The sequence below is a fragment of the Gymnoscopelus microlampas genome, assembly GCF_963454915.1.
Source record: "Gymnoscopelus microlampas genome assembly, chromosome: 13".
Classification (NCBI taxonomy): Eukaryota; Metazoa; Chordata; class Actinopteri; order Myctophiformes; family Myctophidae; genus Gymnoscopelus; species Gymnoscopelus microlampas.
The window spans coordinates 792,523-814,334 of NC_139950.1; the positions used below are offsets into that span (position 1 = coordinate 792,523).

The following is a 21,812-nucleotide window of genomic DNA, read 5'->3' on the forward strand; positions in this document are numbered from 1 at the left end:
TCCTCGGAGCACAAGTCTCCGCCAGCAAATATTGGAATTTATTCCAAGATTGGAACTTTGATGATAGTGTGTACGTCAGATGGCACATTGACTGCATTACTGTGGATTTGACTTACCAACCTTTCCTCTAACGGGTGCAAATCCTGCAGTTCTCGGGGTATGGCATCCAGTAATAAGTTGTTAGCCCATAAGTTGTTCTCGGGGTATGCCAGTGTGTCTACATAATGTATTGCTCCGCCATTTCTCAGCCATTTCGTGATTATTCCTGTCTTACCTCACTTTGAAAGAGACCAAGACTCTTTCAAAGTGACACATCTATTTATAGGCCGCTATACGTCACATGCGTCTCACTAGCCAATCAGAGCACACTCTTTCAACGTATTGTCACGTGTCACGTGAGGCTTGACCAATGTTAGCTTGGCCGAGGGGGGGGGGGGGGGGCGGAAAGTGAAAACATAGTCTCCTGGCGGAGACAATAACTTAGATTTTTAACAACACATTATCTTGTCTCATGGGGGTCCCTGGTCCCTTTTTTCTCTCTCTCCGCTTATCAGTCTGGAATGCACCCCAATGACTCAATGAACTACACTGGAACTAGGCCTGTCAAAAAAAATCGATTCATGAATAAATCGCGATTCTTAATGCCACGATTTTAAAAATCGATTCAAAATATTAAAATCGATTTTTTTTTTTTTTTTTAAATATATATATATATATATATATATATATATATATTTTTTTTTTTAAATCGCAATAAATCGCAGAATCGAATATCAGTTAATCGCAGAATCGCAATTTTAATCGAATCGGCACCCTAGAAAATCGCAATAAATCGCAGAATCGCAATTTTAATCGAATCGGCACCCTAGAAAATCGCAATAAATCGCAGAATCGAATCGAATATCAATTAATCGCAGAATCGCAATTTTAATCGAATCGGCACCCTAGGAATCGATTTTGAATCGAATCGTGAGGTAAGTGAATCGTGACACCCCTAACTGGAACTACATATGTTACGTTAGGCAACGTCGTTGCTGATTGGATGTTGTTCAAACGAATGACGAATCACAACGATCACACTGTTTTTTTTGTCCCGCCCCGCACCACAGACCAATCAGAAGCCACGGCACGATTCGAAACGTTTGTCATGTCCCGCCTCCCTTGAAGATAGGAGGCATTCCAGACTGATAAGCGGAGAGATAGAAAAAAAGTCCGCCGAACGTAGCGAATCAGGCTGGATCCCAGGCTAGGTCCCTGGTACAACATATGTTCAGATGGGTCTGAGGCTAAATACATTTTCTTGACATGAAAATGTTTGAAAACCACTAATGTAAAAGATCCAGTAATAACTACGTTTCAAATCCTGTCTGGGTCTCAAATAGTGACTGTTGGTTTGTTTGTTTATGTATAAATAAAGACCAGTAAAAAAACAAGACTAAGAGTCTAAAAGCCCTGCTAGTTACACCAGCAGTCTCAGCAGTTAGTTCTGCTAAAAAGTTAAAGGGGTTACACCATGAATTAAAAAAAATATATTATATATAAATATTGCCCCCTAATACGTTTTAAACAGGTTGTAAGCCTAAAAAACATCCAGATATTTTTTCTCACAATCTGACTGTCTGTCATTCCAAGCTTTTTCAGCTGCAATACCAAAACGTCCTATTGGGCAGGGGGGAGCTACTGAGCAATTCTGTCTGGCCATCATCAATGCAAAATCAGGGCAAGTGACATCACTTGCCCTGCCATTCTGAAATGGCCTGTTCAGACACGCCCATTCAGGAAATCCATGAAATGAGCATGAATGACTCAATGTTAAGAGAAAATATTTTTTTGGGTACAAGAGACACTGGGGAGCCCAAAAAATACTAAAAACCTAAAAAAAAATGAAATTCATGGTGTAGCCCCTTTAAATATAGTAAAATAAGAAACATGTCAGGAAGCCGATTTACAAGCTCACAGTTGTGAGTTGCTCATTACTGCCCTGCAACCAATTATAAATCAGGCTTTATAACCCAGCTCTCTGAAATGGAAGAATAAATACAAATAAATATTATGTTTTAGTGCCAGGTTTTATATTGTATATTCACTGTATTGTAACCAACATCAACAGCTTTAATTTGACTTATGATAAAGAACTAATATTTGAAACAAAATACTATCTAGTGCTTTTTGGCCAAAGGGTGGCGCTAGATGAAAGGTTGCGGGGTCACTTAATCAGTAGAGTTCATTCTCCAGGGAGCATCAATGTGCTCCATAAGTTTCATGACAATCCTCACATTAAATGTTCACACATCATGTGTGAAAGTGAACATTTTGGTCTAAAGGTGGCGCTAGAGTAGAGGTCATGGGGTCAGTAAAAGCAGTAGGTTTAATCCTGTGGGGAGAATGAATGTGATCAACAAGTTTAATGACAATCTGACCAGTACATTCAGACATGTGGTGTGACAGTGAACATTTTGACCTAATGGTGGCGCTAGAGGAAAGACTATTCAGTCACTAAAATCAGTAGGGGTCATCCCATAGATATAGAAACCTAGATACCTCATTGGCCTCTGCAGTTCATTGTAGCGACTGGTATCTCAATACAAGGCTCTTCCGCAGGGCTGTTTGACTATTGATCAATCGCATCGCGTTAACTACTGGCCAATCACAGCGCGTCTAACTGACTAGTTGCTGCGCGGCTGCCTCTTAAGAAAAGACCCGCCCCACCTGCCTCTGATTGGCCTACCGAACGCCCCCTTCTGTGACGCACACGGAAGTTTCCAGCTTGCCCAAGCCTTATATGGGATAGCCCAGCGGGACAAGGAAGCGCGCCCGAGATACGAACGCTTCAGAGGCGAAGGAGGCGTCTACCTTTATGTGTCTATGGGTCATCCTCTGGGGAGCATGAAGGTGCACAGCCTGTATTTATATAATTTTGTTCAATATATGTTGTTGTTTATTATGTTAATGTTAGCTCACAATGTGCTGTGTTTGAGTTTGTAGATCTGCCAAGAATAGGGTCACTGGCCACATGGTGGCGCTCTACCTTACAATATGTGCGACATGTCTAACTAGATAGAAGTTATCTTAGTTAACTTCATTGACAGTGAATGTGCATTAATCTGTTTGATCATCTCTGATTTTACATGTCATCTTTACAGACTTGCTGGCTGTGGTGTCCTCAGACAGACAGACTGGGAAGTTGTGTCTTCAGCTCTAAGCTCTAATCCTTCACATCTAACAGAACTGGACCTCAGTGGGATCAGACTGGAGGATTCATTCATGGAGTCTCTCTCTGCTGGACTGAAGAGTCCACATTGTATACTGCAGATTCTAAGGTCAGATTCATTAACAACCATTATTTGTATAAACCAAGTATTTGTTTGTGGGATGCATTTACACGTGAGTGCAGTATATACATACTGGTTCTATAGATCTATACATACTGGTTCTATAGATCTATACATACTGGTTCTATATATCTATACATACTGGTTCTATAGATCTATACATACTGGTTCTATACATACTGGTTCTATAGATCTATGCAGACAACCTCAGTGTGAGGTTGTCTGATAAGGATCTATTAGTTGTGTTTATTATTTATTATGTGATTATAACATGAATTCTGTGGTGAGACTTTATTTGAAGAGTGTGAATAAGGTTGACATCATGGTAACCCTCACTGACTAGAATAATGATAAGGTAATACTTTATTAACAGTTTGTAAACCCAAGCACAGTAGGGGCACCCGCTGGCCTAGCGGTCCAGGTGCGTACCATGTAGGGCTGCACGATTTTTGCTAAAATGAGAATCACGATTTTCCTCCATAAGAATTGAGATCACGATTCTCACACGATTCTCATCGTTTCAATGAAAATATTTATTGCACTCTTACTCTTAGACATCACCTGAGTACAATGAATTTAAACAGACAACATTTGTCTCTCTTGTAACAAAAATATAACTTTGGTCTGTACTGTAGTTGCTGAATACTGAACAAACATTACTACATTCAAAATGTACCTGGAGCCAACTACTGTGGCTTTAAACAAAGTGCTTGACTTAAACTCAAAGTCTCTCTGGAAACAAAACATACAGTAACTAAAATAAAATAAAGATATTGCTGCTGCCTGAGTGCTGAACATAAAAAATTGATTTTTTGCAGCATTATATTCACAAAATTTAAGCTTTGCAGTAGTATCATCTGTCCACAGTGGACACTGGACACCCAACTACTGTACAACAACATCAACCTGTTTGTTACAGGGAGGAATGCACTTAAGTTACTCAAAATACCTCACCACAGTGCTGAATATAAAAAGAAAAGTCACAGCTTTAGAATAAGCCTAGCCGGCTAGCACCCAGTTCAACTACTGCACTTAAAGGTTCTTGTACTGAAAAAAACATAAACTTAAACAAAGTGCTAGACTCCACTGAGTAGTAATGTCACTGAATCAAAAGGATTAACTTAAATACTGCAGTCAGTGCTGAATATAAAAACAGAACAGAACATAAAGCTACTGCACTTTAAGATTCTTGGCTAAGAACACCAACATGTCGACATTCTGAGGCTTCAGGGAGGAACGCTGGCAGGTTACAATGTTCCCCCCTGTACTGAAAGCCCTTTCTGAAGGGGTACTGGTCGCAGTAATACATAAGTATTTCCTGGCCAGTTTGGACAAACTTGGGTATTGTCCCTTGTTGTTGTTCCACCATGTTAAGGGGTCATCTTCGCTGTCGATATTTCTGGAGAGTAGATAGGCGCCTAGTTCCATGTCGACAACTTGCTCGACTTCAGGTCCAGCTGCAGCTGCCTCGTTCCCCCTTGCTACTTTAAAATAGCTGCCTAAAGTCTTTCTCTTCTTCCCACCAGGGGGGGGGCGTGGCACTGGAGGAAGCTGTGGTGGGAGTGAGGCTGAGATTCTCCTTGAAAAGGGAAAATAGAATTTAATAAAAAGGTTAACCTTAATATTCTACACTTGATAACGTAAGTAATATCTCAGCAGTTAAATACTAAGGTTGATAAACTAAATCAATTTTCCCAATTAATTTAAACAATTTAATATAAACAGTTACCATAGTAACGATGCTAGTCATCTCATCCTTCAGTCTGGTCTTGACAGTGATTTTGTTGTCCTCGCTGACATAGTCCAGTTTGAACCTTGGATCCAGACTCGTAGCTATGTCGAGCAGCGCCTGTGTCTTTGGATCGCTGTACTTCTCCTGAAGGTACTGGAGGATGGTTGTTTTAATCGAGCGAGCGAGTGCAGGGTCGTCTTCCTTCACTTCCATCAGTGATTCGAAGAGGTGGAGGACTGGCTTCACAGAGGAGACAGACACATATTGCTCCCCTGAGAGGGAGAGAAACAATGTTCAACTTTGCTGTAAAAACATGACAAAAAAATAATGGTTTAAAATGGTAAAAAAAATATATATATATATAACAGTAATTCATTAAAGCATAGGTAAAATGTAATGCACAGTAAAATCCTCACTAGGGCATAGCAGTGGCAGCCATGTTCTGGTTCCATCATAACAGACCCCATTTATTTTTCCCATTGAGATTTCCAAAAATAAAATATTTATATCAATTCATTTAAGCCTAGAATCAAGCCATCCAGGTTACTGGTGAATCATGACCATAAAACATTTGATTCTATGAATATTTAATTATATGATATTCTACATTTAATAAATACCCTTTGTTTTGCGGTTTTAATTCATTTTTTTCACGTTTTATGGTCATGAATCACCAGGATCCTGGATGGCTTGATTGTAGTCTTAAAATAATTTATATAAATATTTTTGGAAATCTCTAAGGGAAAAATGTATGGGGTCTGGAAAGATGGAATCAAAAAGTATGCCCTATTCATTTAAGCCTGAGTATAAATATGTACCCAAATGGCTGGGGGTACTATAATATTTAATCTATTATTAATCTATTATTATTTAAACATTACAATTTAAAATGGGGGTAATTAGTTAAATGAAAAAAGAATATATATTTTTAAATACATAATAAATGTTTAGTACAATATTGACAGTTAATTTAACTCTACACTCTCAGACTTAAATGAACAGAGGATTTTATTTTGGATTGTACTCAGCTCACCTATAGCCAGATGTAGCCTGTGGCCAAAACACTGGAGCCTTGTCCAGTTGTTGATGTCGCATGCTTTTATGATGTTCGATCCACTATCTGTAGTGATGCACACCATCCTTTTCGGATCCAAGCTCCAGGAGCAGAGACTTTCCATTAGTCCCACTGCAATTTCGTCGCCCGTGTGGTCCACGGGGAAGAAAGCTGTCTGTAGGCACCGACTTTTCATGGTGAAATCATCACTGGTGATGAAATGCACCGTCAGGCTCATATATGGTTCCATGGTACGACTGGACCACAGGTCAGTGGTTGTCGCAAAGTGCTGGACATCTTTCAGTTCTGTCTCGACTGTGGTTCGAGTCTTGTGGTACAAGGCAGGCAATAAAGTACGTGAAAAGTAGTTGCGGGAAGGCACTGAGGACCGCTTATCCAGCGTCTTCATCAAGTTTTTGAACCCTTCATTTTGAACTGTATTTATTGATGCCATATCCTTACCCAAGTAAAAGGTGATGGCTTCCGTTATCTCTTTGTGCCTTCGTGAGCTGTGTGGATATGCTGTTGCGTTGTATAACGTTTGGGTTATGGATGTTTGCGTTGTTGTCTGTTTTTTTTTGTTTTTTTTTTCGGGTTGTCCTTCGTTGCTAAATCATACTGTACTTTATGGTGACGTTGCAGGTGATTTAGTAGGTTTGTGGTGTTACCTGACGTCGTTCCGACAATGCGAGAACAATGCTTACAGTGCACGACTTTTTGTAAGTCATCATCAGGATCAAACCCAAAAAAGTTCCACACACTGGACGAATGTGGTCCTTTTTTCGGCACAAGCATAACTTCACTGAGTTCCCTCTCACTCTCGCCAGAGTCGCCACCGGAATTTTCATCGGTGTTGTTGTCATTGTCCTCTTCACTCACTTCTGTGTCACTCATTTCTGTTTTTGTATTATTATTGTACTACTAGTCGCTCTCGTCACTCTTTGATCATCAGTGCTAATGCTACTGTAAACATGCTGCGGCTCCTGCCCTCACGTGATGCAGTCAGTCAGTGTTGCCAGGTATACTTATTATAAGCCACGTTGGGCTTATCTTTCTGTATAGTTGCTTGGTAGTAAGTAATAATGGTTATTGCGGTTGTGAGCTTGTAGATAGGCTATTTTCAAATGGCCGACCCGACATATATAGGATTAAAGTGCTCATGTTCTTTTGCGCTTGTTTTCATAGACCTGGTTGCTTATTGAACGACTCTATCAAACAAGATGTCGACAAGGGCAAATATTGCGGCATGGTCATGCTGGACCTCCAGAAGGCTTTTGACACCGTTAATCACCCAATTATGATCAATAAGCTCAAAGCAATAGGCTTTGACGACACGTCGGTGAACTGGATGAGATCCTACCTGGAAGGGAGGGAGCAAGTGGTGGAAGTAAACGGCACCCAGTCCCCTCCCCTCCCAGTGACTTGTGGTGTTCCTCAAGGAAGCATACTAGGACCACTACTGTTCCTGATATATGTGAATGATATGTCTTCAGCTTGCCACTGCAAACTGTTCCTGTTCGCAGATGACTCGGCTCTGCTGGTCTCGGACAGGGACAGGCTGCAGGTTGAGAAAACCCTCAGCACTGAACTCAACAAGATCTGCATCTGGCTCTCCGACAACAAACTCTCATTACACCTGGGCAAAACTGAATCCATCCTCTTTGGGTCCAACCCTAACCTTAGAAAGGCTGAGAGTTTCACGATCAAAGTGGGTGAAAATGTTATCACAAGAAAGGAGGAAATTACCTACCTGGGTTCCATCTTGGAGGCAAACCTCTCAGGTGACAAAAACGCTGAAAAGACGATCAAAAAGGTCCACAAAATAACACGGAGGATGTGGAGGCTTGTTCGTAAAGTCAGTAAGAATACTCTGAAGATTCTTGTAGGGGCCCTCATACAAGGTCATTATGATTATGCATGCACTTCATGGTATCACAACACCTCCAAGGCCCTAAAAACAAGGCTCCAAACATCCCAAAACAAACTTGTAAGGCTACTTCTTGGCCTCAATTACAAAACCCATCTAACCCCTGATCATTTTGCTAGGCTTGGATGGCTTAGGGTTGAGGACAGAGTACAGCAACTTGCTATGGGCCTGGTCTTCAAGATACACCACAACATTGGGATCCCCCTGTATTTGTCAAAATACTTCCAAAATGTTAATCAAGTCCATGATCATAACACCAGAGGCAGCTCCACAAACCATGTTCAACCCAGATTTGGCACAACAAAGGGAATGAACTCTTTCTCATGCTATTCATCTAAAATGTGGAATGCCCTACCAAAAGGAGTAAAGGAGTGTAAAACCCTACTCACTTTCAAAAATGCCCTAAAGATACACCTTCAGGAGGCTGCAATTCAAAAATGGCCCCTGTCCAAGTCCTAACCTACCCCATGTCCTAACCTAACCTACCCCCCCCCCCCCCCCCTCTCTTTCTTTTTTGTACATATTTTTCACCCTTCATACCAGTAACCTGTAAACTGATTGTATGACATTCTGTATAGTAGTGTGTATATCTGTCTGTCTCTTATATGTCAACATGATTTGTGTGCATGGGGATCTCATCTTAAACAAGCTACGTGCTTAACTGAGCTATCCAGTTTAGTAGACCTTGTATTGCGAATTTGTACTTCCATGTACTGTTATGTACTGTCATGTACTGTTCTCATGTCTTACTAAATAAAGTACATCAATCAATTCCTTCCGCAGCACTGGACTGGCAACACTGGCTGCAGCGTTAACACTGCTTGAGAGGAGAGACACTTTTTTTTGCGATGCGATCATCGTACTTTAATGTTAAATATATAGAGTATATTTGCTTTACATCGTTTAAGTATGATTGACATTGCAAGTTGGTATTATTCAGAAGCAAAAATAATTAAAAAAAAAAAAAAAAAAAAAAAATAAAAAAAAATAACATGACGTCATAGGATCGCCGTAGTTTAGAATTGAGATCGCATAGGTGTCTGAATCGAGATCACAATCTTTTTTCGATTAATCGTGCAGCCCTAGTACCATGCTGGTAAAGCTTGACAGCGCATCAGAAGTTCGACTCCCGATCCCGACGACCTTTGCTGAGTGTCACCCCCCCCATCTCTCTCCCCGTTTCCTCTCAGCCCACTATCCTATCAATAGAGACAGAAAAAGCCCTAAAAAATATCACGCAAAAAAAAGACTACACAGTAAAGTACATTTCAATACAAGGTATATTAAGAGGATTTTAAACCCAAGAAAGCCTATGGCTTGTTTCCATTGGGGTCCTTTGTACTCAATTCAACGAAACATTTAATAATGACCAGTGTTGGGCTATATTACTTAGGAGAGTAATATGTTACTTATTACTTATTACTCCTTTGAAAAGTAATATTATATTACTTATTACTTGGAATCAAGAGTAATATATTACGTATTACTTTATATTACTTTCCCCGCGCCCCCCCCCCCCCCCCCGCAAAAGAAAAGACGTACAGTTTTTAGCCTTTTAGAACTGAATCCAATTTAATGGAATTGGAACAACAATAATTATCCTTACAGGAACAACGTCAATCTGCACACACTAGCTGCAGCCTCTCAAAAAACGGTATTGTATAGGTGCTTCCAACACTGCCCGAATTGGACCGTTGTCACCGGGCACTGACCGCCAAGCCAGCCCCCGGACTCAGGCCTAGAGCCGTGATTGCCCGTATACATCGCTACAGAGTAAAAGAGGCCATCATCCGGGAGGCTAGGAAACAACGGGGGAAATTGTTCTACAAAGGGAAACCAATCATGATCTTTGAGGATTACTGCCCGGAGGTGGTGGAACTGCGCTCCGGCTATCGTGAGGCAATGAGCGCCCTGTGGAAGCAAGGATTCAAGCCGTCTCTCCTATTCCCTGCAAGACTCTTCATCAGGACCAAGAACGACGTGAGGAAGTGGCTCGCATCACCCAGGGAAGCCATGGACTTCTTGAAGTCTCAGCGCAGAGATTCCCAGGAGTTGCCCCAGCCATCCGAGGACGAGGATCTCCCAGAGCTGGCATAAAAAGACGGATGCCTCGGACGGTAGTATCCTCTCTCTGGCTAGTTAGCTTGTTGCTAATTCACTGACCGTCATGTTTACTTTTTTATTTCTTCGTTTTCACAAAATGTTTCCGTTTATATGGGAGATACTATAATGCTGGGTAATGTTTGCTTGCTTGGGAATTTATTTTTGTTCATGATTTTTTTCTAAAAAACACTTAAAAAGTATATGACACTCGGGCTTGTGTGTCTATTATATGCTAGGGAATTTAGCACCGTTCTTTCCTTTTTTTTCCCTCTCTCTTGGAACTAGACATACATTTTTTCTCTTTTTTATGGGCGATGTTGTAAGGATATATTTTATTCCTCGAAGTGTTTTTATTTGACGCTATTGGGATGTTTATGTTTACTTATTTGTATCTGGGGGTTTCAATACTAGCCATGTTTATTGTCGCTCGGCCGCCCTAGGGAGTTCATCGCGGTTTAGCCTCTTATCTTTGTTTACTTTTTACCGATCCTATTTTATTCTCTTAAAAGTTTACATACTTTAATTATTTATTTTTTATTTTTTATATGGGCAATGATGTAAAGACATGTTTGATGCCTCGGAGTGTTTTTTATCTCACGCCGTTGGGTTGTTGATAACTTATTTTATTTTATAACTGAGGGTAATGCTTAGCCTATACATTAGCCATGGCTTTTAGCCTTGGTTGTTGTTGACGGCCTTAATTTCCGGCCGGTTGCGTCGTCGCTCGGCTAGTCATTCATGACGTCGTCGTTTACCACTGAACTCTGAACTCTGAACCCTGTGGGATGGTGGGTGAATTGCTACATGGCGCCCCCTCTGGCCTGGCTGTCTAATTGCACCATATTTGCACTGAAGGTTACTAGGATAACCCAGGTTCTTTGTCTAGTATTATGGAGAGTTGGAGATAGCGGATTTATAGACCATGTACCTAACGTTCGCTGCCAGGAAGAACATTCTCTTGTTTTGGATCAAGGACGATGCTCTATGCATAAGAGCATGGCATAATATTGTAATGGACTGTATCCCTTGTGAGTACATTACGTGTATGTTGCATTCCAAACTGGACACTTTTTATAAGATCTGGATCCATATCTGTCTCATATAGGACCTACGCTGTCCGCCACTGTGCTTGGGGGATTCCCATACCGGCCCTAGTCTGACCTATGATCATGTTCTTGCTCATCTTTTTATCTTTGTTTAAATGTTGTTTCTGAGCTGTATCTTTTTTGTCTTTTTATTTTTTGTTTGTCTGTGTTTGTATTTTGTATGTCTTTAAAAATCAATAAAAATATCTTGCAAAAAAAAAAAAAAAAAAGCATTTCATGTTATTGTTTGAAAATTGCACATGTCTGAATTAACAGGGTCATGTTTTGCCCAATGCAATTTAAATGTAAACTGTGACATGAACTGAACTAGTGAAAAGGGAGTTCACACACATCACACACTTTCATGCAAATTGCTCAGAAATCCTGGATTTAAATGTTTTTCAAACTGCTCAAAATTGCAGACAATCTAAGGGCAGAGCTTACTGGTCAAAGCGATATCGAGAATACGAGAGAGAGAGAGAGAGAGAGAGAGAGAGAGAGAGAGAGAGAGAGAGAGAGAGAGAGAGAGAGAGAGAGAGAGAGAGAGAGAGAGAGAGAGAGAGAGAGAGGCAGAGAGAGGCAGAGAGAGGCAGAGAGAGAGAGAGGCAGAGAGAGGCAGTGAGAGAGCACAAGAGAAGAAGTGACCATGCATCAAATTGCACATGTCTGAATTAACAGGGTCATGTTTTGTACAATGCAATTTAAATGTAAACTGTGAAGGAGAATCCAACAAAACAAAACAAAAGAGGGAATGAAGTACGTCATATATTGAAAATAACTACTCTCAATAAGCATTTCAATTATCAATTGCATGTTTATTCATTGATACAATCATGTTGTGTGCAATGCAATTGAGTTGAAGTCTGCATGACGTGGGATTTGAACCGGCGACCCTGTGGTATCAAGGCAGATGATTAAGCCATTGGGCCAACAGACCTGAACTAGTGAAAAGGGAGTTCAATCACATGACACACTTTCACGCAAATTGCTCAGAAATCCTGGATTTAAATTGGATTTAAAAGTGATACATGTGTTCCTCATGAGTCAAGGCACATGTGTAAGCAGGTTTAACGGCTGTCGGCCAAACGAGGCATGACTTTTGCCTGTTTAAAGTTTGCATTTTCAAAAAATTGCTATAGCGCCCCCCTTTGACCAATTGGAGTAAGATTGGCTTCAGTGATACTTGGAATGACCTTCTACAATATTGCAAAGTGTCAAACAAATGCGAGTCTGCATGTATGTTTTAGGGGCAGATGAATAATTGTCATAAAACTGCAATTTTCATTGGCTTATAAAAGCTATAAAAGCTTAACGTTTTCACTCAATGGAAAATCCGCTTGCTTAGTTCTGTCGGCATTGGTCCAAAGTTCATGTGTATACAGTTTCGTACAGATTGCTCAAAAATCCCAGGAGGAGTTAGATTTTTACTGCTTTTCATAGAATTCGAAATGGTGGGAGATCTAAAGGTCAGAGGTCAAAAGTCAGAGCGTGAAAGTTGTTAGGCATGAGGAGACGCATGTGTGCATCGAAGTTTCATGGCTGTGGGTCAAACAGGGCATGAGTTGTACCTGTTCAAAGTTGGCATATTTCAATTGAGTGCTACAGCACCACCCTTTGGCCAATGGTTGTGAGTTTCGGGTTTTCGCCGTTTGGCATAGCCCTGTACCATATTGCCGAATTTCGTAAAAAGTGACCACGCGGTTAGGCCAGAACTGGCAAAACCGGCGGAAGAATAATAATAAATATAGCTGCAAGCAGCGATAATACGGGGCCAGTGAATAGAGAGAGAGAGAGACATGGAAACGGAATAGATTGAAGAGAGAGAGAGTGACATGGAAACAATAGATTGATGAGAGAGAGAGATGGAAACATAATGGTTTGATTGGACATCTCAACATACTGCCATTAACAGGATTCGAACTCTCAACCTTCAGACTAATAGGCTGCAACACTACCTATAGTGCTATAGCTTTGTCCAGGCTGATATTGTCTGTTGAAGATCATAAACTCTTGCCTTCTTTCATGAACCAAGCCCCTGTTTCACTAACACTAAGATCACTCGTTCACAAACCATTTACCAATGAAGAAATTGTACATCTCCTCAGAACCAAAACTAGTGAAAGTAGCCGATCTACAAGCTCACAAACCATGAAAACTTGTGAGATTGTAGATCAGCTATTTTCAGATAAAGTATGTCATACGTTGAAAAAACTTACTCTCAAATAAGCATTTCAGGTTATCTTTACCATTTGCACATGTATTCATTGATACAGTCATGTTGTTTGCAATTCAACTTAAATTAAGTCTGCATCAAGTGAGGCTTGAACTGGCGACCTTGAGATTGTGAGGCATTCATTTAAGGGAGACGCCATTGGCCCAACAGACAAGTAACTGTGAAAAAGGAGATCACACAGATGATACAGTTTCACGCAAATAGCTGAAAAATCCATTTACCAATGAAGAAATTGTACATCTCCTCAGAACCAAAACTAGTGAAAGTAGCCGATCTACAAGCTCACAAACCATGAAAACTTGTGAGATTGTAGATCAGCTATTTTCAGATAAAGTATGTCATACGTTGAAAAAACTTACTCTCAAATAAGCATTTCAGGTTATCTTTACCATTTGCACATGTATTCATTGATACAGTCATGTTGTTTGCAATTCAACTTAAATTAAGTCTGCATCAAGTGAGGCTTGAACTGGCGACCTTGAGATTGTGAGGCATTCATTTAAGGGAGACGCCATTGGCCCAACAGACAAGTAACTGTGAAAAAGGAGATCACACAGATGATACAGTTTCACGCAAATAGCTGAAAAATCCTGGGTTTAAGTGTTTTTCAAACTGCTCAAAATTGCGGACAATCTAAGGGCGGAGCTTAATGGTCAAATCGATATGTGTGTTCCTCATGAGTCAAGGCACATGTGTAAGCAAATTTCACGACTTTCGGCCAAACGAGGCATGACTTATGCCTGTTTAAAGTCTGCCTTTTCAAAAAATTGCTATAGCGCCCCCTTTTGGCCAATTGGAGTGAGATTGGTTTCAGTGATATTTGGAATGACCCTGTACATTTCTGCAAAGTTTCAAAGAAATGTGAGTCTGCATGTATGTTTTAGGCACAGATGAATAATTTTCATAAAACTGTGATAGTTAAAATCTATCTCCTCCTGGGATTTTTGAGCAATCTGCACGAAACGTTTAACACTTGAACTTTGGACCACTGCCTACAAAAATTTCCAACGGATTTTCCATAAGTGAAAAAATGCAGAAGTTAGGAGCCAATGACTGTTTTACATATAATTCAAAATGGTGGGAGATCTAAAGGTCAGAGGTCAAAAGTCAAACCACGAAAGTTGTCGGGCATGAAGAGACGCATGTGTGTATCGAAGTTTCATGGCTGTAGGTCAAACAGGGCATAAGTTGTACCTGTTCAAAGTTGGCATTTTCAATTGAGTGCTATAGCGCCACCTTTTGACGAAAGATTGTGAGAATAATTTTTTGATCGTTTTTCATGAGCATATACCATATGGCCGAGTTTCGTAAAAAGCGTATGCACGGTTCAGCCAGAACTAAGATTAGCCTTGAATTGAGAGGGAGCGAAAAACAATTCGTAATATAGCTGCAAGCAGCGATAATACGGGGCCAGTGAATAGAGAGAGAGAGACATGGAAATGGAATAGATTGAAGAGAGAGAGAGTGACATGGAAACAATAGATTGATGAGAGAGAGAGATGGAAACATAATGGTTTGATTGGACATCTCAACCTATTGCCATTAACAGGATTCGAACTCTCAACCTTCAGACTAATAGGCTGCAACACTACCTATAGTGCTATAGTTTTGTCCAGGCTGATATTGTCTGTTGAAGATCATAAACTCTTCCCTTATTTCATGAACCAAGCCCCTGTTTCACTAACACTAAGATCACTCGTTCACAAACCATTTACCAATGAAGAAATTGTACCAAACCATGAAAAGTTGTGAAATTGTAGATCAGCTATTTTCAGAATGAAGTATGTAATACGTTGAAAAAACGTACTCTCAAATAAGCATTTCAGGTTATCTTTACCATTTGCACATGTATTCATTGATACAGTCATGTTGTTTGCAATTCAACTTAAATTAAGTCTGCATCAAGTGAGGCTTGAACTGGCGACCTTGAGATTGTGAGGCATTCATTTAAGGGAGACGCCATTGGCCCAAAGCATTTCAGGTTATCTTTACCATTTGCACATGTATTCATTGATAGTCATGTTGTTTGCAATTCAACTTAAATTAAGTCTGCATCAAGTGAGGCTTGAACTGGCGACCCTGAGATTGTGAGGCCTTCATTTAAGGGAGACGCCATTGGCCCAACAGATAAGTAACTGTGAAAAAGGAGATCACACAGATGATACAGTTTCACGCAAATAGCTGAAAAATCCTGGGTTTAAGTGTTTTTCAAACTGCTCAAAATTGCGGACAATCTAAGGGCGGAGCTTACTGGTCAAAGAGATAGATGTGTTCCTCATGAGTCAAGGCATGAGTGTAAGCAAGTTTCACGACTTTCGGCCAAACGAGGCATGACTTATGCCTGTTTAAAGTCTGCCTTTTCAAAAAATTGCTATAGCGCCCCCTTTTGGCCAATTGGAGTGAGATTGGTTTCAGTGATATTTGGAATGACCCTGTACATTTCTGCCAAGTTTCAAAGAAATGTGAGTCTGCATGTATGTTTTAGGCACAGATGAATAATTTTCATAAAACTGTAATAGTTAAAATCTATCTCCTCCTGGGATTTTTGAGCAATCTGCACGAAACGTTTCGTACTTGAACTTTGGACCACTTTCTACAAAAATTTCCAACGGATTTTCCATAAGTGAAAAAATGCAGAAGTTAGGAGCCAATGACTGTTTTTCATATAATTCAAAATGGTGGGAGATCTAAAGGTCAGAGGTCAAAAGTCAGAGTGTGAAAGTTGTTAAGCATGAGGAGACGCATATGTGTATCCAAGTTTCATGGCTGTAGGTCAAACAGGGCATGAATTGTACCTGGTCAAAGTTGGCATTTTCAATTGAGTGCTATAGCGCCACCTTTGGACGAAAGATTGTGAGAATTATTTTTTGATCGTTTTTCATGACCATCTACCATATGGCCGAGTTTCGTAAAAACCGACAGCGCGGTTCAGCCAGAACTGCGAAAAGTGGCAGAAGAAGAAGTGACAGAATAATGCGAATAACAATACGTGTCCAGAGCAGAGCTCTGGCCCCGTAATAATGAAAGTGTAGAGATGCAATAAGGCTTCGAGCCTATTGGCCTCGAAACCTTAATAAAGTAAACTTTTTGAACATTTCTTAATCTCATCAACATATCTTACACTAGTCAATAAATAATTAGCCAAAGTGCAAAACTGTAAACAAGTAAAACAAAAAATACAAAATAAATCAGCAGCCTCTCTGACTTTTTAAACTTTCAAATGCAAATAAAATATAAAATAAAGCAGTAGTCTCTCTGACTTTTTAAACTTTCAAATGCAAATAAAATATAAAATAAAGCAGTAGTCTCTCTGACTTTTTAAACATAATGATTTTCACAAATCACGATACAACCAAGTGTTTTCAAAAGGAAGCCAACAAAACCTGACAGTCTGAAGATATCTTATATAAAAAAGCAAAAAGAAAACCGCAGCAGCAGTCTCCCTGACTTAATGATTGTACATGTCTTATTCTAATCTTAAACAACAAAATTAAATGTCTCCTACTACCACATTTAGGCAGATAATTATGTCCAGCTTGTTTATTTATCTCTGCCCTGCCCCTAACATAAACAAGGTCCTAAGTTCACTGACACTGTTCAGTGAAGGCTTCGAATTACTGCTTCTCCTGCTGCTTTTCTTTCACTGGTGGTGTGAAGAAGCAGTGATTGTATCTCATTAGCACAAGCTTTTCAAATCGCGTATCACCCAATCTGTTTCTTTTAGGGGTGAGCACCAACCTAAAAGTACCTAAAGTATTTTTCTGCCCAACGCAAAGTTTACAACGGACATTAATATTCTTGGGATCTTTGACACCCACATATTCAAAATAATGTCTATTTCCAGCCGTGAAAAGTGTAAACTTCAACCTCCGCCATGCTGTTTGTTTGTGTTTGTGTGTTGTGTGTTCTTCTTTCTGTGTGTTACCCGGCGCCGGTCGCATACGGGTCATGCGCTACGTCATAACTTTGCTCGGGCTGCGTGCTAAAAAGAACTGATCTGCAAGCTATATAGCATCTCTGTTGACGTAGGTTGATAGCTTGTAGATCTGCTCTATTTTTGCATGATGCGAAAACTTGCCTCTACGAGAGACGGAGAGAGAGTAAATGAATGAATGAGCAAAAAAAAGACACTCGTCATCAGTAACGAGTACGAGGCCTTTTTTGACCGAGTAATATGGTATTATATTACTGTTTTGGCAGAATAATACCTTACTTTACTCGTTACTGGGAAAAGTAATAATATTACAGTAATATATTATTATTAGTTCGTTACTACCCAACACTGTTAATGACAGACAATTTTACACTCCTATGCAAAAACATCATATAAACGAAAATAAAAATATGTAAAGTCAAACAGAAAATGTTTGGCTTTTTACAGGGAGAGTTCTGAATCTCAGCCACCAGTAAGTGCTCTTTTAGAGTGTTTTTTAAGGAGTAAGGATTCACATGTCTTTATGACTGTTAGGGCATTCCACATGTTTGTGACATAGCACAGTGACTACAGTATGTGATCCATCATGGCTGCTAGGGAATGATCACATCCAGTTATGTAATCATTTGACTGTCAAACTGGTGTAAACACAGACTGGAAGGTTTGCTGGTTCCTCAGCCCACCAGCACCAGCAGTCTGATCAATTATGATCACTGTTGTGTCTGTAAGGGTTTCAGAGTGAAACAGTCACGGAAATCAAAACTGCTACATGTGTGATGATGAGAAATACATACATTTTAATATGATAAATTAATTAATATCTAATTAATCGTCTTCATGTACATCATTAGTATTATTATAATTTGTAATAGATATTATCTATCTATCATTCTATCTCTATCTATCTATCTATCTATCTATCTGTTGTTTTTGTTGCCGATAAAGATTATGTTAACACCTCTATGTTCATGACGAAGACGAGATGAGTCAGAGCTAAACAAAGCTCTTTGACGAATAAGATATATCAAGACGTATGTGTGATTTACGTTGATGGTCTATCATCTGACGTTCAAAATCCATGAAAAGCTCAAAATACTATAGGACCCTTCAGTGTGTTTCTATGGGGGATTAGTGGCCAATCATAGGGAGGGTTCTAGGACGCATAGCAACATCCGGCTCTGTGATTGGTTGGGATGCCAGCTTACTGTATGGAACATGAGTTGCTGTTGTCAGAGTGATTGAGTATGAACTCTGGTTGTTGTGAAGAGAGTTGCCTTATGTCACGTTACCCCTATACAAGATCTGTGTTTATGGCTGTCACGATTATGACATGTACTTGATGATTTATTGTCACACAAATGATTGAGATTATTTAATTTAGTTGTTTTTAATATATTTTAATTATGTGGCTTTTAGGCCTTGTAAACAAAGATTGCACTTGACAGATATGACAAAAACTATTGAATACACAAAGAAATGACAACGACCAATACCAATAATCAAATTAAATAATGTTATTGCCAAAATACGCCATATTTAATATTTTACACTCATAATGTATTACAAAATAGTGGAAATGAGCTTGTAGATATGCTATTTACACTATATGTATCAGGCCTATTTGTGTTGTTAAAATGTTCAAATGTTTTCACATTTTTGCTAGATGTTTTTGAAAATAGCAGATCTACAAGCTCACAATGCGTCACAATGTGACAGATTGTGAGCTTATAGATCTTGCAAAAATGTGAAAACATTTGAATTTGATGTGTATAGAGCTTCTTTCATGTGTCATCATCAGATGTCCAGCTCAGTAGCGTACAGCCACGCCCTCGTCTCAGGTCCCACGTGGAAGAGGCCGGCCTCTGAGGGTGGTTTATACAGGGACAGACCCTCTGAGGGTGGTTTATACAGGGACAGACCCTCTGAGGGTGGTTTATACAGGGGACAGACCCTCTGAGGGTGGTTTATACAGGGGACAGACCCTCTGAGGGTGGTTTATACAGGGACAGACCCTCTGAGGGTGGTTTATACAGGGGACAGACCCTCTGAGGGTGGTTTATACAGGGGACAGACCCTCTGAGGGTGGTTTATACAGGGACAGACCCTCTGAGGGTGGTTTATACAGGGGACAGACCCTCTGAGGGTGGTTTATACAGGGGACAGACCCTCTGAGGGTGGTTTATACATGGGACAGACCCTCTGAGGGTGTTTATACAGGGACAGACCCTCTGAGGGTGGTTTGTACATGGGACAGACCCTCTGAGGGTGGTTTATACAGGGGACAGACCCTCTGAGGTTGGTTTATACAGGGACAGACCCTCTGAGGGTGGTTTGTACAGGGGACAGACCCTCTGAGGGTGGTTTATACAGGGACAGACTGTGATTATGTGCTCAGCGGTCTGCTCTGGCTCCCCACACTCACATGCTGCTCCGTCCGCCAGGCCACACTTCCTCATGGATGTTTTGAAGCATCCGACCCCGGTTCAGCAGGGTCCAGGGTCCGGTGTGGCAGTTCCTCTCCTTTAGTGCTGCCTCCTGGGTCTGGATGTAACGGTGGATGCGTGTTGGCCCGGCCGACTCCCACTCCTGCTTCCAGGCTGCTGCCAGCCATGCCTCTGTAGACAGGGATGGACCTGAGCAGCTCTTTTGGTGGCGGGACTTGAGTCTTTGTAGAGATAGCAGTGTTGTGTGGTGGTGTTGTGCAGGATATGCCAGTCATGTCTCCGGGCTTTCCTTGCTAGGACGAGGCTAACAGACTCTCGTTGGAGGCCGGCCGGGGCAATTCCCGCTAGTACTGGCAGGTGGAACACAGGGGTGGGCTTCAGGCGGCCAGTTAAGGTCCGAAGAACGTTGTTTATGGTAACATCGACCTTCCTGGAATGTGGGCTTCTGCACCAGGCTGGGGCACAGTATTCAGCTGCAGAGAAGACCAGGGCTTGCGTGGAGATTCAAAGCACCTTGGTTGATGCAACCCAGCTAGTACCGATGAGACATCGGATTAGTGAGACCCTTGATGACACTTTGGCCGTCACTTCTTTAACACATTGACCGCCAGAGGTTAATCTCATAATGTACTCACCAGTGCCAACGTTTTATTGTTGTTTTTTGTTTTGTTCACGTCGCCATAGACCTTGTTAAAATCCTTAAAATTGAGCTGTGCACTGTTTGTAAACATCGCAGACATCTGCCTGCTTCTACCACTGAAGAACGCGTGTCAAACGGTGCCTCCATGTTGTAGTTAGAACGGTTTATGTTAAACAGTGATCGCAGAGAAGAAGAAAACAACAAGGAGAAAAATAAGTTTCAGTTTCGTCATTACAACGAGGGCTGACGGCATCGGCAAAACCGGAATCCCAAATAAGGGCTTTCCGGTGGTGTTACAATGAAATGGTCCGTGTATAAAATTGAAAAAAGTTTTTTTTTTCGAAAAAAAGGAAAAAGCACCACGGCCCGTAGGCTACGGGATCGGCGCTTTACAGTTGGATTTATCGGCCCGTAAGCTACGGGCCGGGCGGGTAGAGTGTTAAGGTGTTGTTTGAAGACGAGTGTCCTATCCAGACGCACACCAAGGTACCGCGTGGCTTGTTGAAACTCCAGGCGCTTGTTGTTGACGAATACATCCAGTTCCCTTATCTTGCTTTGCTGTTGTTGAGGTGGTAAGCTGCTGACACTGTCTTGCCAATGCTGAGCTGTAGGCCACTTGCGCAGATAGGCTGCCAGGATACCCATATCCTGGTTTAGTCCGACTTCCATTGCCTCCCACGTTGGTCGTTGCATCATGATGGCCAGGTCATCAGCGTAGTCATATTTCCGTTGAAAGCACACTGGGATGCTGTCTCCGGTGGAGACAGCATCCCAGTGTGCTTTCAACATCTGGAGTGAACTAAGCTCCTGACTTCTAGATAGTGAGTATAGCATTTTTCTTATCTAGCAAGTTACTAGCAGTAGTACTTTAAGTGCTGTGCTACTAGTGCTGTATTATTAGCTTGTGTTAGTCTGTAGCTTCTATTTGTATTTGTGCTTTTAGAACTAGGCCATTGATACTCTGTGTGTGTCTCACAGAGCACTTGAAGTAGTTTGAGGTAGGATAGGCCAATTGATTGCCCTGTGCTAAGTGTCTGGGAGGGCCAGCACTCCCCGGCAGACAATTAGCAATCAATTGAAGTGGTTTTAAACCAGCTCTGAAAGCGGCAGCTTTTGAAGCGGTTAGTGAACTAAGGCTAAGCGAACAAAGGCAATAGGCGACTTTGTCAAAGCCTGACTTCGTCAATGAACGACTAGCAGCATCATTGATTAGTGACATAGTCATAGATAGTAGTGTGATAGATATAGTAGTGTATAGTGTGTATAGGTTTAGTGTTCTACAATGTGTTTTCTTCCTATTCCTGTCCTCTCGTCTTCCTGGCGGTCGC

At 40.9% G+C, this 21,812-nt stretch overlaps 2 protein-coding genes across 3 annotated transcripts in view; one reads left to right on the plus strand and one right to left on the minus strand.

The window, feature by feature from the left end:
- Window positions 1-21,812, minus strand: part of LOC311058114 (uncharacterized protein) — a gene marked incomplete at its 3' end in the record, with an annotated part of 223,736 nt that overhangs the window by 102,415 nt on the left and 99,509 nt on the right. The gene's annotated exons all lie outside the window — the stretch shown is intronic.
- The window catches only part of LOC311058221 (uncharacterized protein), an 81,303-nt gene that overhangs the window by 29,235 nt on the left and 30,256 nt on the right, over window positions 1-21,812 (plus strand). For both annotated transcript variants that reach the window (XM_084075585.1, XM_084075586.1), the window contains exon 9: window positions 3,144-3,320. In XM_084075585.1, coding sequence (XP_083931711.1) covers window positions 3,144-3,320 — 177 coding nt within the window. The remainder of the gene's footprint in view (window positions 1-3,143; window positions 3,321-21,812) is intronic.